The following is a 16872-nucleotide window of genomic DNA, read 5'->3' on the forward strand; positions in this document are numbered from 1 at the left end:
TGCGCCTGCGCTTCATATTACTTATAAATCATCGGATCCAAGAAACGTGTGTTTCCCGTGTTTCAGTGCCGGTGAATTTATAGCATTATGGTCACATGCGTTTTATAATTTACGGAAACGTAATCAAACGCTTTGCCTATAGACTGTGGTCGAAGATCGTCTTTTACGCTCACGAAGCGACCGCACAAAACGCGCATGTGGAAAGGCCGACCGCCAGGGGTCCCCCTTACCCAGGGTCGAAGAGAAAAGTTCGTGATTTCCTCGTTATTGTCTCGAAGCCACTACGGTTGTTGTCGAAAGCGGCAGCGTGCCTCCTGCAGTGCGCCGGACTCTATACCATACTTTATTTAATGCCGCGACCAGCCGAAAACGGCCTCTGCGAGGTCGCGAGGTGGGTTGGCTATATAGGCGCACCATGGTCTGCGGGGCGGTCTGTGGCACGCACTTTGTCTGTAAGCACACTTTGGGCCCCGGCGAAACTTCGTGTATGCTGCTGCACTGAACGGGGCATGCAGCTCCCTGTCTATTGCACGCTCGAGTGTCTCTATAAACGGTCGCATGCCAGGCCGCTTCTCCGCACGGGGGGCCCAGGCGGTCCTGTACGATGCAGGATGCAAGAGCGCAGCCGGTCTTGGGAGCGCTGTTGGCCTGCGTATAAAGTGGCCGCTGTTGCGGAATGCCCTTGGGAGTCAGTCGCTTGGAGACGCTATGAATATCGAAAGGGGGAAGTGCCTGCGGCACCTTAATTTAGTAGTAATTTCCCCGTGCATTATATAGCGTGTAACAGCGGGTTGAACAAAGCATATGCCCATTCTTCAGCTAATGTTTATGCGTCTTGAATCGTGCAGACTCTGCTTCGCATGTGGCCGGCATGTTTTTGAAGGTCGTGCCATGCGTGCTAATCTTGACCACGCATTTTGTATGCAGCTTGCGTATAGGCCGTAAAAGAGCCAACGTCGCACAAGACGACAAGCGCCGTGAACCGAGACGACGCACGCGCGCAGGAAACGCAACAGGAATCATATACAATGTGTGCTGACTGGTTTAGGGCGAAGCTAAAATTTAACTGCACCCGTGGACTTCGCGGCAGTGCACATGTTACCAGGCCATTTTGCAACTCCCGTTGTATATTGACAAACCTGTGTCACCTTCTCGTAAATAAATAAAAAAAAATCCCCTCCCTGTGAAAAACCTATGTCCAGCGAAGCTGTTAAACACCAACACTACAAGTGCTGATGGGGGTATACGGCGCTTTATTGCTTTTGAGTCATGGTAATGACAATTCACTTGTGGTCACTGTGGCACACCGTGATAGCTTCCGCGCCCACTTTCGTTACATTCGTGACCAAGTCCAAAACACCAACTGAACCGCGTGGTTGGTTGATTCGAGTCGTTGTATAGCATGCGAGTCCAATGTTATCCCTGGCCAACGACAGGAACCAGTCCTTGTCAGCTGTCGCACTGTCATCATTGAAGTATAGAGAACGATAGCTAACGGTGTTTTTATATATCAAAGGTTAGTGACGTCACTCCCTACGTCGCAAGCTGCGGTCACCGCGGCAGCTCGGGCAACAGCAATCTTTACTGGAAAACGAGATCCTTATTATCAACTATGCTTTGGATGGTTATTTTTGTGCGTATTCTTTATGAAGACGAATGTTGTACCGTATGTTGTACGAGTGACAACAAAGAATGTATGCACTTTTCGCTTTGAATCGCTGAAAAAAAGATATTTTTCGTACGGATGCCGCCGCGAAAGTTCCTGAACTAGAGGCTAACGATATACGACTGTGGATGGCGACGATATAGCAGCATCAAATCAGTTCTGATCGCCCCACTTTGTGGGGTCTGGCTGCTTGTCTTGAACGAGGGGTCAGGGCTCGATCTGTCCTCATAGATCACGCGATAGAATGGTGGTTGGCTAGCGGTCGAGTAACCCGAGAGACTACTTTTGAAACCGGAGCTTTTGTTTACTCTTTCCCGCACTTATTACAGCAAGGTGAGCCGGTTTCAGAAGAAGGGTCAACCGTGACGGTCAGATGAGAGGCATTCAGGGGCATCGTTCGTGCGCATGCCTTTAGCGCAGACGCGAGTTGGAACACAAAATAGTGACGAAAAATTCGGAGGAGATAGAAGTTCGGAAGAAGCGTAGAGCGGAGCAAAAACACCTTCAATATACGCAGCGAAACCCCATTTAGATTGCGAGCGCATGCTGACTCGTCAACCCCTATATTGAGCGGCGTTGATTTACGCTGCAGAGAATGAATGGCTTGGGACGCGAGTGCATTCTTGCTCGTGTTCATTCGCGGCATGAAGCCCAATCGCGGCGATACGCAGTGTTGAGATCACCTTCTATGCCACTTTAAAATATTGATGTATTTAAGGAGACGTTTATGCCTTTGTGAGACTTCGGCATCTCCTCTCGTCTTGCATGATGAGTTTTCCGCGTAATGCTGTCAAAATCCAAAGCAATTTAGTAAAGAACACACGGACAGACACAGTACTCAACGTGTGTTAATGTCCGTCTCTCTGAATTCCCCCGAACCGGATCGTGGCGTTATGGAGGCAAACGCGTTTCCAGACACTATGGGGGACGCATTTTTCAGTATGTGTCTGTGGTATTGGAGCGCCACTATAGTTATACATGTGGAGTGAGACATTCTTTCAGGTGGAAACCTATGTTCGTCATCTAATCTATATATTCGTAAACGGTCGCTAAACAAGTACGCCGCTTAATTCTCGCTAATACCAATGAAGGCTTCGCGTGAACCGACTCCCACAGCGAGAGGGGTGCGCATCATGGATTTATAATAATAATAATAATTAGTAGTAGTAGTAGTAGTAGTAGTAGTAGTAGTAGTAGTAGTAGTAGTAGTAGTAGTAGTAGACGGATATTTAGGCATTAAAAAAGCTCGTTTTAGGCGCCATAAATGGGCAGGCAAAACAACGTTTTAGGCTTCCAAAATCGTAAATATAGGCACAATAAATTTCGACATAAATGCAAATGATTTCAAACGAAGACGTGCGCGACCTATATCTACGACAAGAAAAAAAAATGTTATTTCTTAAAAGGGCACAAAAGCGCCAACAATTGAACATAGCCGTGCAATTATGCTTTGTCTCGCATGGTTCCCAGAACACGGTCTCTCCCGTGTTCTGCACGGTGAGTCAAGTGTCCACTGTCGAATGAAAACACTCCTGGGTGTCTTTTCGGCATGACTGAGAAGGGCAGAGCAGGGGCAGATACCCAGATCGCTAAAAGACCAGAAGGGAGGCATTTCTCCTATTGGCACAGTCGAATTGCATATAGCCCCTGCCAGTGAACCACTGGCGTAGTCAGGGGGGGGGGGGGTCTTCAGGGGTTCAAGCCCCCCCCCTCCCGAAACATTTCAGTTTTGCATGTGTATATATGCACGCACACATACAAACACACGCGCGAGCATACATAATGTATGGTTGAGCCCCCCCCCCCCCCCCTCGAAAAACTTTTCTGCCTATACGCTACTGCAGTGAACGCATGACAAAGTAAATTACAAACAAAACAAAAGCCGCGTGCACATCCCATTTTTCTTTCTTTTTTTGCTCTTCACTCTCCTTTACACTGACGACTCTCCGCGGTCTCGCGTTCGCCAACCGTGTCCCACTTCACTGCTGCTAGCAGTTGTTTCCGGGAGTTGGTTGAACTAGAGAACTGTAGGTTCAACCCTATAGTTCCGAACAGTCAGTGTTGCGCGGTAACATGAATAACGGTCTCAAACTGCACCCAAGCGCGAAACTTGAGGCTAAATAGTGCTCATATAAGCGCCAGTTTCGAAAATACGCATTTATAGGCATTTGTAAGCATTTAGGCACAAACGCCAAAAATAGGCATTTATAGACACTATAGAACCACTATAAAAGCACTTCTTAGCCTCTAATTCATGCTCATATATCAAAGTGGCGTGATAGGAGCGCAAGGAACAAAATAGGCATTTGCCTAAAATCCGGTCTCTAATTATTATTATTGGTGGTGGTAGTAGTAGTAGTAGTAGTAGTAGTAGTAGTAGTAGTAGTAGTAGTAGTAGTAGTAGTAGTAGTATTCCCTTTTCGGCATCTTCTCGACAGGTCATACTGACCATCGATATATAGGGGCTCGCTCGCGCATATAGGGCTGAGGCGGGCTTTAAAGTATGCTTCCATATTGCTAGCGAACACACACAAAGGGCGACATAGAAGGAGACAGGACCACCGCTAGACTTCAGCTGATTTTTTAATCGACATGGAGGACACAATACATTTCTTTGCGCACGCGCAGGTGCCACGTCACCTGTGCGTGCTCCACCGAGGTTATCCACCGAGCAAAAAGAAAAGAAATTCTCCGCCGCCTATCGATACCGCCAGTTCGCACGTGGTTTCTTTTTACACAGATAGTCCAGTTCTCTTTTTGACAACGCGATTGACGGAGTGCTGACACATGTGTCACCCGCCTTGTGAATTTCGACAGCCTCTACTATTTCCCTCTTTCTCTGTTCCCCGCCAACGTACATCACAGAAGTGGCGTCATATGCTGGGGTACAACCCTCGCACTTCTTGCAGGGCATCGCCAATAAACCACCCCCTGCAAGCGATCGAGCAGCCGTGCGATGCTCCCTGAGCCTTTCATTGACGCATCTGCCCGTCTGGCCAATGTACACCTTGCCACAAGCAAGTGGAAGTGTGTAGACGACTCCCGTCTTACAAGCTGTGAACTTTGATTGGTGTTTCTTAGCACACCGCGGCTTCTCAGGTTCCGTCACAGCAGAACAGAGCCCAGCCAGCTTGTGAGGAGCCGTGAACAAGACACCAAGACCGCAATTTCGCGCCACTTTTTTGAGCCGGTGGGAAACGCCGTGAATGTACGGGATTGAAACCCGTAGCATGCGTGTGTCAGAGTCCACCTTGGCCGCATTCCCTCTAAAGCTAGCCTTTAGCTCCCTCAAGAGCGCTTCAGCAACCGAGATCATGGTTTGACGAGGGTAGTCCGCCTTATGAAGACGTGCAAGTTGACCACTCAAACTTGCCTGAACATTGTGCGGACAGGACTTCTGCAGGGCTGCACGCAGGCTATTCGTCACTATTCCCCGCTTCACCAGCTTCGAATGGGCTGATGCGTAATTAAGGATCTCTTTTTTGGAACGTGGCTTGTACATCCAGCATATGCACACGCCCGTGAAGCAGATAGATAATTCTAAAAACTGAATAGTGCCATTGACAGGCATTTCATAAGTGAAACGCAGCCCCCCCGCACACGCCTTAAAAATATCTAAAATGCTAAAAACAGAGCTTTCACTATTCCGTAAGTTGTCAAGATTAAGAATTAAAAGAAAGTCATCTACGTATCTAAAACACCGGACCACACTTTTATCAAGTCGCTCAGCAATACGCTTATCACACTGTGCTAAATAAATTTCACTAAGAACGGGGGCTAAACAAGACCCTATGCAGATTCCGTCTGTGACGTGGCACCTGCGCGTGCGCAAAGAAATGTATTGTGTCCTCCATGTCGATTAAAAAATCAGTTGAAGTCTAGCGGTGGTCCTGTCTCCTTCTATGTCGTCCTTTGTGTGTGTTCGCTAGCAATATGGAAGCATACAATCAATACCAACTAGCCCAGCTTAATGCATTAACGGGCTTTAAAGGCTAACGGTGCTGTTGCAGAGTCCGTTGAAAACCCGAATTTGCGCACAGGCTGCGAGGTGACGGGGTGAGAGGTGAACTCGAACACCGTGCACAGTGCTGCGAGCAGAGTGGTCGTATGGGTGTGTACCCTTCACGCGCACCACGGAGAGAATGGCCGCTGACTTTGACGTGTATCCACCGTCCCCTCGTCTCTCACTCCCTGCTCGTGCTCTGCGGACGTGGAGCGAGCGTCGCACGGTTGCGAAGAACGCTGGGCGCGTGTAGGTGACGTCGGGAAAAGTTAATGTCGCGGCGAACACTATCGATTTCCGGGATCGAATGATTTACGCTCGTGGCAGCCGGACTGCACACGGAGTCTCCGTCCCCCTTCGCTGCTATTAACGGCCGCTGTCACATCTCTCGAGTATTATCGGCGGGCGCGTAATGCCCTCTCTGACCAAGCCAGCGCCTTGTCCGAACACGCGGCATTGGTTCCGCTCTCGCGTAAAGCACAGTTTGCTGGTCGAGTAGGAAGACGCGGAGGGTGATTGCATAAACTGCGACCAATATTCGCGAAGACAAGCTGCAGATTTATCCCGCTTGAGCGGCGTTCCTAAACAGGAACGGCAGAGGAGGAGGACGTCCGCACGCCACCCGTCCGAGGCGCTCGCGACTGCTCCGCGTCGCGTTGTGCGTATAGTGTGGCGAATTTCGTGGTGGGCGGTATGCACTCTAATGAAGGCCGACGTGAGACCGACAAGGGCTTTGATTATAGCCAGCAGACCGCGTGGCTTTCAAGCTGATCCTTTGTGTAGCTGCTGCGCTTTAGCAGAATGCTTCCTGTTCGCTGTAGTCGCGCCGCATTGATATGGGCGTGGAGGAAACTGCAGCGCTATCGTTTAGTGTTGGAGTGGGGTAACGAGCCCGACTATCGGCCCGTCCGCTTGGGTGGGTAGGTGTTGCTGCTTTTTAAGGTTATCGTCATCACGAGCTCCTTAACGCCTCGGGACATATCCAAGATAACTGGCTAACGAATAAAGGTAATTCTCTGCATTATTCATTTACGAAAAAATTGCGAATTCCAGTAAAGAAACGAAATATTAATTCATGTCGACGGCTTCTCGTTCTTCTCCTCACGGGCGAAGCTGGTACATAGAGCGGCGATTCGAAAAATGACATAGCAACTCTTGAGCGCCATAGCGTGTCGTCTCTCTGCTCGTTTTTGTCTACTCAGCACCGGATATCAGGGTGTGTTAAACATTTGCGAATGACTTCTGAATAACTTTGAGCTCGCGCTGTGTCGAATGGCCTCAGTATAAAGTTTTCTTATCTTTACTGTATTTCTTTTTCTGAGACGAGCATTGCTCAAGCGTGTGTTAATGCGTCCTTAACTCGCGTCTGAGTCTATGCAAAACAAGCTTCAGCCTTAGAAAAGAGAGTAAGTCATTAAATAAATCCACGTATTGATCGTCCGGAGCCGTAATTACGCCTTGTGTAGGTAGCCATGACTAGTGTAGGCTGTTCGGCGAGTCACAGCGTTATATATACCGCCAAGTTAGTTGCACTTCGTTTTGATCGTTTTGATTCAAGTCCGTCGGCAGATGATGTCGATTCTCGCGGACTTGAATCAAAGACTAGCGAGTGCGTGCATCAATAAGTACTTTTTCTCAAGCAAGTTGGTTCATTATGAACTTGTAAATGTACGGCGCGACGCAGTCGCCATAAGGTGCGCAAAGAAAGGACACGACAGGGAAGAGCGCAGGCTGTACCAAGTGATTCGAATTGCCTATTGATGGTGAACTGAGGCAACGTGCGAGCACTGCATGAATGAATACCCGAAGTTATTGCGGTTATTGTCAAAACTAGTGCGGGCACCACATCGAGTCGTGTCTTCGTAAACTTCAATGTTGTGGGTGCCGTATATATTGTGAGGCGGTCTGTAGCTGCCTGCATTGTCAGGAATGCGGCAGGGTACCGGGACATGCGACAGTGTCCCCGTCCCGGTACCCTGTTAAGGTTACCAGAATAGCAAGATGCGAACTTACCCATAGTTAGTCGCACATACGTACGCTCCGATATTTCGGGCCTTTTCTCTGTAGCCTCCAGTCTCTCGGTGCGAGTCTGCAGTAGGAATGAGCACGAAGTCGTCACGTATGCATTATGCGGATGCTTTTCATCATTATTTATTTCCCTTTTTTGTTCTTATTTTTTTCCTTTTTTTTTTGCTATTCTTATGCAGTTCTTAGACTGAAAGAATTTTTTTTTTTTTATGTTCAGCTAGAACAGTAGACTTTCAAAACGCATGGCACGCCATTTTTGCCGTGGACTAACGAAGGCAGGAAACCGCGTGAAAGGGAATGTCATGGCGAGAGCAACGTTTCCAAATTCGCGCACAACGTCTTCGCGGCGGCATATAGTCTATTTATTCGAGACAATAATAATACTAATAAGACTACCGGTTGCTTTTCTGCTTGCACAGAGGAGTCAACTACGCGAAAATATACCGCGGGATTACTCACGTCACAACAACCGTCATCGGGGCGACGTATAGCGAAATTCGAAGGCGTGGCAGGCCGACCTGTAGAAAGTCGCTCTTCGTGAACAGCAGTATAGACCTGCAGCAAACGACCGGAAAAAATGATGGGTTCGGTAATTTTTCCTCGTATAAAACGAATTGTCCTATATATTTCCTTCTCGTCCACGGTCGCGTTCACTGCCCGGTATCGCCAGTTGGTCGCTCGAGGTTCCTTTTCTTTAGGCACGTCGTCGCTGACCCTTCTTTCTTCCGTTCTTACATCAGCTCCGTGTGTCCGTGCCAGGCGTTTGACATATATCGATCGCGACGGCCGTTTCGCCGACGGCTCTCTTAAAAACAGCGAGAAATTGTAAACGGCACTCTGTCGAGATCCCTGTACAGATAACGGCTCGCTGTTTACCGTGGCATTATCTTAATTGAAATGCCGCCTTTTCTTCTTCTGGATCGTCGAGTGCCGCTGTTCGCGTCTCTGCGCGCAGGATATACTTATATAGTATACGGTACACCGGTTTTACGCGACCTTTGCCTGCATCCCGCCGTTTCTTTTTTGCGCGTTCTCGGAGAAGCACCGCCTTCATCCGTTTCGCGGAAGGGGGGCCGACGGAGTAGTCGACGTTTATGGCTGCCTCCTCCGTCGCCCTCCTTTCTTGGTCGTCGATCGCGCCGTTTATGCGCGCCTCTGTTTTTAGTGAGCTCGCGTGCGCCCGTGCCTTCCTTCTTCGTGGCTGCAGCGTATCTCGTAAATTGCGCGTGTCCCGCTTGGAGCCTCCGCACTTGGTGGCGAGCGCCACCGTCGAATTCGAGGGGTCGCGCTATTTGCCTACACGCTCTGCCGAGGGTGCATCGTGTGTCGCGTGGGCGGGTCTTGTACGCACAGGGTCACTCGCGGAGTCCTGGCGTGCAAGTCGCCGAGTGGCGAGCTCGGAATCTTTTTTTCTTTTCTTTCGCGCCCGCTTTTATCATTGGACACCACTGGGTGTGTGCGAATCTATACGAGTTTTCGCTGTGCTTGTATTGTGTCGTACACCTACGCTGGCTTGCAGTTCTCTTGGGTACTGTACTCGCCATTCGTGTCTCCGACGTTTGTGTAATGTGCTTGTAATAAATTCAGCTCTTACGTTTTACCGTTGTACTATATACGTGCAGAAAGAAAAATGCACGGAGACTCGGAAGTCACGTTAATTTGATTGCTACTTCTGCGCAATGGCTGATAAAAACCTCCCCGAGTGAGTACCTTAAGGAAATTGAAGCGGTCGAGAATGAAAAGGAATCATTCTTATTTCTTGCATGAGCTGTGCGGAATATTAACAGAAGCGAAGCGTTAAAGAACTGTTCGTTCTTATCTATATATACACGTGCACGCTTGGCGCGACTGTTTTGGGAGATTGAGCTAATCCATCAAAAGCTTACTCACTGCTGTCTTCTATGATGTCGTCTAATTGCTTGTCACTTATGGTTGGTTGGTTGGTTTGACGTTCCAAAGCGACTCGGGCTGTGAAAGACGCCGTAGTGGAGGGATAACTACGGCCACATTGGGGTTAAGGGGCTCTTTAACGTGCGGTGAAATCGCACAGTACACGGGCGTTTGTGACCGCCGCGGCCGGGATCTATCGGGGTCAGCAGCCGAGCATCGTAACCACCGTGCCACCGCGGCGGTTGCTTGTCACTTATGCACGAGGTGCTCTTGATATGAACGTGCAGGTTGCTTGAAGTTCGCTGGATAAACTTGTTGGAAATGTTTTTACGTGGTATAAATATGTTTATTTTATTAATATTAATCGCATTATAGGGCGCACGTCCTAAGACTAGCGCCACTTTAAACATCTCACCTTCACCTGCGTATTATAGTGATTCCTTTAGAACTGACCTATTTCATTGGGCTGTAGTTTATTACAAATTATCCGATTTTAATGCGGTTTGGGGCAAAACATTCAGGAAGGATGAAAATTTTACGGCCCGTCCCGTTTTTGATGTGCAACGCCGAAAAAAAAAACAATAAATCACAACTAAAGAAAATAATGAAATGCTATTCAAGGAGGGGTGGCTAGTATACGGCGCCGCATTCGCGTCAGCCAGCGGCGGCGGTAGTCGGCGACGCCAGGTTCATCCCGTCACGTTGACTCGCAAACGAAGCACTCTATTCTACCACACGCTCGCGTCGCCTTGGCGCATGCGCATATGCGCGCACCCCGCGTCTCTGTTGTGTAGAATTTCGCGGAATGACGCTGTTTTCGTTGTTTTTTTATTTATTCTTTTTGTCGACACTGTACATCAAAAAAAAAAAAAACGGGACGGGCCATTAAATTTTCATCCTTCCTGAATATTTTGCCGCAAACCACATTAAAATCGAATGAACGTACTCAAGTGTTGATGCATCACATGCATTTATTTTTTTAAAAAATCGCGAATAGAGGGACACTTATAGCAAACGCGCGCCTATTTTTGGGTGACGCCTGTGGTATACAAGAACTCGGGACGAAATGTGTTTTTGTTTGTTTGTTTGTTCTCTTTACCGTGTGGTTAATGACGTCACTTTCTGTACTGTTCGCAGGGCGACCATGCTGGCGGTGACATCACTGCTGGTGGCGCTTCTGTCGCTGTCGTCCGCGCAGTACGCTGGCTACACGGACAACAGGATCGACAGCGTGCCAATTCACCACCAGCAGCCGTGAGTGGAGTCACCTGCTTGCTCGCCACTATATTGTCGTGGCTTTCTTCATCATCTTATGGCGGAGTTCAATCCGGCGGTGGTGGTGGTGGTGGTGGTGTGCGGCGTGACCACCCTTACTGCGCATGCGCAAATCCTCTCCAGACACCTCCTCCCCGCACACCCCCTCTCCACTCCCCCCTCTCGCACACCTCAGTCTCTCCTGCGCAACTACACTGTAGCACAACGCCGCGATGAGCGCCAGCACATGCGCGTCCCCTCCCCCTCTCTCCTCTCCTACGCTCCCGCGTTCCCCGCTCGCCCTGTGAGAATTAACGGCCAGGCTAGAGGGAAGGCACGACGCGCGTAGTGTTCCTCTTCGCGTTCCACGACGCGAGGTCGGTAGCATGCCCAACGAACGCCAACGGAACGCGATCGTGCAAGTGCTCCGGCTTCGCATCGCCTCATGGTCCCCTTTAGCGAGATGTGATGTAATTTTTTTTTCCTCCTCAGTTCGTCACGCAACGCTGTTGGTAGAGAACGCTGTTCATTAAACCTTGCAAGCCATTGCACTTTTGATAGCCTATTTTGAATAGTGTTTTGCTCTTAATCCTAAGTATATTTCTGCTTTTCTCACGAAATTGATATAAAACGCGAACTATAGCAGCTTTTTTTTTCTCAGTTTTTTTTTTTTTTTAACGGCGGAGTTGTTTAAAGCCGAGGTAAATTCCTGGGGATCGTTGTTTCTACCAAGCTGTTGAGAGCGAAGCCTGACGAGAGGGAGAGCATGGGTTAAGCTAAGTGGGTGAGAGGGAAGCCTAGTGTAGAGAGTTGAGACTGGTAGAGAAAGGGTAGCGACGTGGAGAGGGTGAAGCTGGGTAGAGAGGAGGAGAGCAAAGGCGAAGCTATGGCGGGAGCGAAGCAGGCGGTGTGGAGACGAGGAGGGCTCGCTGGATTTCAAGCAAGACGGACGTGCCGACCGCGATGTCCTGGATTACTCCTCGTACCTCTCGCTGACCGGTGCCTCGTGACGGACTCCTCGCCCGCTATGTCGTGCGCCGCTCATCGACGGGGCCTTCGCCGCTTCGCCGATGTTGTGCACCGTGCCTCTAGCTGTGTTTCGCGGACCCATCCCTGAACTCCCGTGACCGTTTCCACATCTTTCCTGTCCTCTTTTCTCTTCGTTGGATGGATGGCTCTCTCACTTTTCTCTCTATTTTCCCACTATTCTTTTATTACCTCCTTACCCCCACCCCTACAAGGCACTGCGCCGTGTCGCCTACAGGCAGACAGAAATTAGGTGCCTTTTTCCTTTCCTTAATAACCACAGAAGAAGAAGAAGAAGACGAGGAGAGAGCAGGAGCGCGATTGACGCTCCTGCAAGTAAAGCTGCTCCTGCTCTCTCCTTCTCTCCACACCTCACATTCGTTCTGGAATGTTCGTATTGCATCGCCTCGTTTGTACTAATGCAGACCATGCCTAGCAATGTGACGCCGCCAGCTCCGCTGTTTAACCGGCCTGCGCGAGGTTAAGTCACTGAAGCCGCTTTATTTATTTATTTATTTATTTATTTATTTATTTATTTATTTATTTATTTATTATAATATTCGCCATCGTAAAAGGAACAGAAGAAGCAAGTGGAATTGCTCGAGCATACTGTAATTCTCGGCCATTGGTCGCTTCGCCGTGAAATAGTCAGTATATTTTATTACGGTCATCACCATCCGTTTCTACGATCCGAAACTACTGAACCCCCCCATCCAGATAGCAGTAACGCGCCGCTCCTCAAATGGTCATCGACATTTTTATGCTCTGGTGTGTCGAATCCAGAACGTGTGTTGCTTAATCGCCTAGAACTACTGATATTTGCGTTGAAATATTTGACCGTGACTGCGACGGACAGTCTTGCGATATGCTCACATTATAAATTTTAATGTGCGCTGTCAGGCTTTTTTATATGTATAATATATGTGGAAGGAGTGTTTATTTTGTCAAAATATGAATTGTTACGTCAAGGATGAAGCGTAACTTCCATTCGACGTCTGCCATTATACTTGCGCCGCAGGCGTCCGCTGCCAAGTGCGTGCGTAACGGGACCCTTTAAATCAATTTTCATTTGGAATTACTGTTGATACAAGTCAGGCATGGAGGCCGTATGACTCCAAGAGCTCTTCGCTGAAATGAATGATGATGGCCGATTTCTTGCTTATGTTTCATTTCTTAAGAAGCAATCTCTTAAAAGTAGGTCGTGCTAAACTATACTACACTATATCCACGACTGTCAGCCATGTGATTTCAACATTGGAATGGAAGATGACGTGCAACAAGTGATAGAGGCAAAGCCTATATACGAGACAATCACGGCTGGTCATTTATTCATTCATTCAGTGTTTGGTGTTTTCTACATGGTTACAAAAGGTCCTTGGTATGTTATAGGAGAATGTATAGAACCTTATCGTAAGGCAACCACCATTAGTGGGTTACTTTTTTGTTTGTTTGCGTATGCTTTGTTCTGTGAAAATTGACGAAAAATCAAGAAAGCGAATGGCCTTTTGTGACTGCCGCTCGCACTGTTTGTGATATGCATGTGCCACTTAGCTCGATTTATCATTCTAAATTAGTCCTGATTACCCGACAGGTGATAAAAAAAAATCCCTAAACAAAGGGCATGGAACGGTGGGGCCTTGCATGTCGTGCAGGACTCACCTGATCGTGGCCTCCCGGTTGGTGCGGCCGGGTCAGACGTACCGAGTGGTGGTCACGCTCCTGCTGCAAATGCCGGAGCCCGTCACTGTGGTCGCATCGATCCAGCGCAACGGCGTCGATGTCACGCACAACAGCCAGGAATGCAGGGCTCCCATCCCCGAGGAGATTCTTCTCAAGGTGTGTGCGCGAGCTGGACAGTGCAACAGGCGAACTGTTCTTCGCACGTTGGGTTTCTGCCTGCAGGCGCGACCTTCTTCAAAAGTTATCTATTTCATAGCACGGGCGGAAACTTTTTTTGTATATTATTGCGATAGCAGCTGTATGGACACTCCAGGTTGCATTTTTGCCATCGCCGTGAGGTTCTGCTTAAAGTCCGAATCGATAACGTCGCCCCGCGCGTCGTATGTCCTATGTGCGAGTGAAAGCGTGCGAGGGTTGCCGACGATCGCGGCTCAAAGCGCGAGAGGAAACGCGCCGCGGCCGTCTCCGTCGCGCGAAAGGCGCATTGGGTGGTCCCGGATGGGGAGCTGCCTGCCGCTCCAGCAGGAACTGCGTACGTCGACCGGCCGGGCGCGGTCGCGCGCGCCGTATCTTTATCGGGATCAGCATACGCGGCCCATATCTTTGTACATGTTGTGTTCTCATCGCAAAATTTGCGTTGAAGCCATATAAGTAAGACGTTCTTGCGGGCTAGTTGGTTCGTAGTTGGAATATACAGTAAAACCTCGGTGATACGAATCTCGCGGGATCACTAAAAATATTCGTATCATCCGAAATTCGTATCACCAAAAAATATGAAAGATTAGCATGCGACAAAAGAAAGCTGGCGTACATTTCCATTTATTCTTTTTCAGGGCCGCAGCAAAGTCACGAACAGCTCTGAATGATTGCCAGTGAAGTTTTTAGACGTCAGCAATCATACCTGCACTCGTAAATATACAGCCCGTGCGCGCGCGTGTAATTATTGAACCAGGTGTGTTGTGACCCGCGACAGCTAGTAGCCCCTTCCAAATCTTAGTATGCTTTTCCACATGACACCAGAGTACTGCGGCGAAAGTGACTTAAGGAGCGCTTTGGCGCGATAGATGAAGGCCAGAAAATTTCACAACCGCGGTCCTACGTTATTATTTTCTTATCGCGGTGGTGTCGGGGATGTTTTTCAAGAGATTTACGGCCGTGCCCGCACAAGTGCGTCCCCAACAGTCGTGCATGTTGACGTTGTGAGGCCTAGCTCCTTCGCCTAGACCGTCCTTGCCTTCTTTCGGTCCTCGTCCACCTTTCATAGGGTGTCTGATGCACGAGGAAATCGCTTGCGTGGAGGACATGGCTTGTAATCTAAACGCAAAGGCACACGGAGGCGCATTAGGACCTCCAATATTCGCGCACACAATCTCGGAGGCTACGACGCGTCACTGAAGGTTTAATTCTGATCACTGTGTAAGAAAAGTATTTTTCTTACACCGTGATTCTGACCAATTGGCGGCGCGGCACACATGCCTGCGCTTGCATTTCTGTCCCCACACGTGCTTGGCACTTTGTCCGCGACAGCGCGGACAGCACCTCTTCGTACCTGTGCGGTAGCGTACGTTCGTATCAAACGTCGTGGGGTGAAAATCTGTTCGAAACAACCGTACTCCATTACATTGCAGGCCAATGGGCCTTGGCCGGGACCAAAAAAAAATTCATATCACCCCGAAATTCGTATGAGCAGTGATCATATCACCGAGGTTTCAATGTACATCACGAATTGGAGGCTTCGCTCGCTGAGGCGGCCGCGTTTCCGTACGCCAGCGGTTTTTTGAGTAATGCCAGTTCACATCCAAATTAGGAGTGAGCTGCTATCCCTATACTTCGCATTAACATTTCAATTTGTTGCTGCCACATTTGTTGCTTCGCCCATGCGCGAAACTGTGACTTTCTTTATTTTAAGCATTTAATCAGAACAGTGCTGTTATCGTCTTGGTAATCATGTTTCTTCGGAAGTTATGTTTTCCAGGTTAGCTTGTACTGACGTGAAGCTGCAGAGGAGATTAGCGCTGGAGACACGCTTTTTTCAATAGTCGTCACCAGCTCCATGAATATTGAATGCATTTGTAAAATGTGCTCGGCGATGTTACTTGTAGCGTGTTCCTCGCATTGTCTGACCAAACGGTTTTCTTTCGCCAGGTTCCCACGACTAGCGTATCGGGCAGCTACCGACTGAAGGTCGAGGGGAACATCAATGGCGTCATTGGCGGCACTGCCTTTTCGTACGACACTCCGCTAGACTTCTCACAGCGCTCAATGACCATATTTATTCAGACGGACCGACCGCTCTACATGCAAGGCCAGACGGGTGAGTCCCATCATATCAACTTTTTATTACGATAGCATTTATAAGGACACTCTAAGCGAAAAATTGCCGTTGCCTTGATGTTCATTTTAGGATTCAAATGCGATAAGATCGAGAAAGCGGGGGGAGTCAGCGCGCCGTGTGTGGGAGGAGGGGTAGGCGGTTGCGCTCTTGACGGTCATCGCTCCGTAGCGGAGGGTTTTCGCAAGGCATGCACACTAGAATGGGGAAATTAGGGTAGAGTACACTGTGGGTGGGGAGAGCGTGCGCGCAGGAAGGACGAGAGGTGAGAGCCGTGTGTTATTCGGTGGGGGCCGGCCTGTGGGGTGAAAGCACTGTCAGCAGGTGAAGCGCAAGTCTACCACTGTGGTGGTCAAGTGCTAGAACGTCTGCCTTCGATGCAGAACGCCGGACATACTGGGTTCTGAATTCCCAGTGGCCCCAAATGGTCTTCCCCCACTACTTTTTCAAATGGGGAGAGAGGTACCTGACCTTGTGCTCCCTGGTGGGGGCTGTCATGTTGAGAATATTGCTTTTACTTTCGCCTTTCTTCTATCATAAGGGCAAAACTCGGAACTTTCGTTTTCTTTTTTTTTTTTTCTCCGTATTTTCTGCATGAGTCAGACATTTCTGATTCTGCTGTTTTAGTTTGTTTTTTTTTCACTCTGTCTTTTTTTGTTAACTCCGTTCGAAATCAACAGTTAGTTCTGCATCAGAAGATGCAGAACTAACTATTCATTAAGGTAAGTGCAGAAAATGATATGTATCGTCATTGTTGTAGTCAAAATTTGGAAGCATGTGTACGCATGGTTTGTTCCAGCAGACACAGACAAAGAACATTACAGAGAAGCAGCTCACGGGATTCGTACCGGACTATGTGTTCTGTTTTTTTTTTTTTTTTTTTTTTTTTTTTTTTTTTTTTTTTTTTTTTTTTTTTTTTTTGTCGAACACAATGCAACTGGTAATTAGGGCTGCTATGGTATGCTGACCAGTGTGTAAAGGCTTGGTAGCCCT

General features: G+C 48.7%; 1 protein-coding gene across 1 annotated transcript in view; it reads left to right on the forward strand.

Annotated features, from left to right (window-relative positions):
* Window positions 1-16872, forward strand: part of LOC119374539 (CD109 antigen) — a 200298-nt gene that overhangs the window by 134252 nt on the left and 49174 nt on the right. The window contains exons 2-4 of the mRNA XM_037644681.2: window positions 10725-10841; window positions 13520-13703; window positions 15693-15861. Coding sequence (XP_037500609.1) covers window positions 10732-10841; window positions 13520-13703; window positions 15693-15861 — 463 coding nt within the window. The 5' untranslated portion in view covers window positions 10725-10731. The remainder of the gene's footprint in view (window positions 1-10724; window positions 10842-13519; window positions 13704-15692; window positions 15862-16872) is intronic.

This window comes from Rhipicephalus sanguineus, chromosome 1 (assembly GCF_013339695.2).
Source record: "Rhipicephalus sanguineus isolate Rsan-2018 chromosome 1, BIME_Rsan_1.4, whole genome shotgun sequence".
Classification (NCBI taxonomy): Eukaryota; Metazoa; Arthropoda; class Arachnida; order Ixodida; family Ixodidae; genus Rhipicephalus; species Rhipicephalus sanguineus.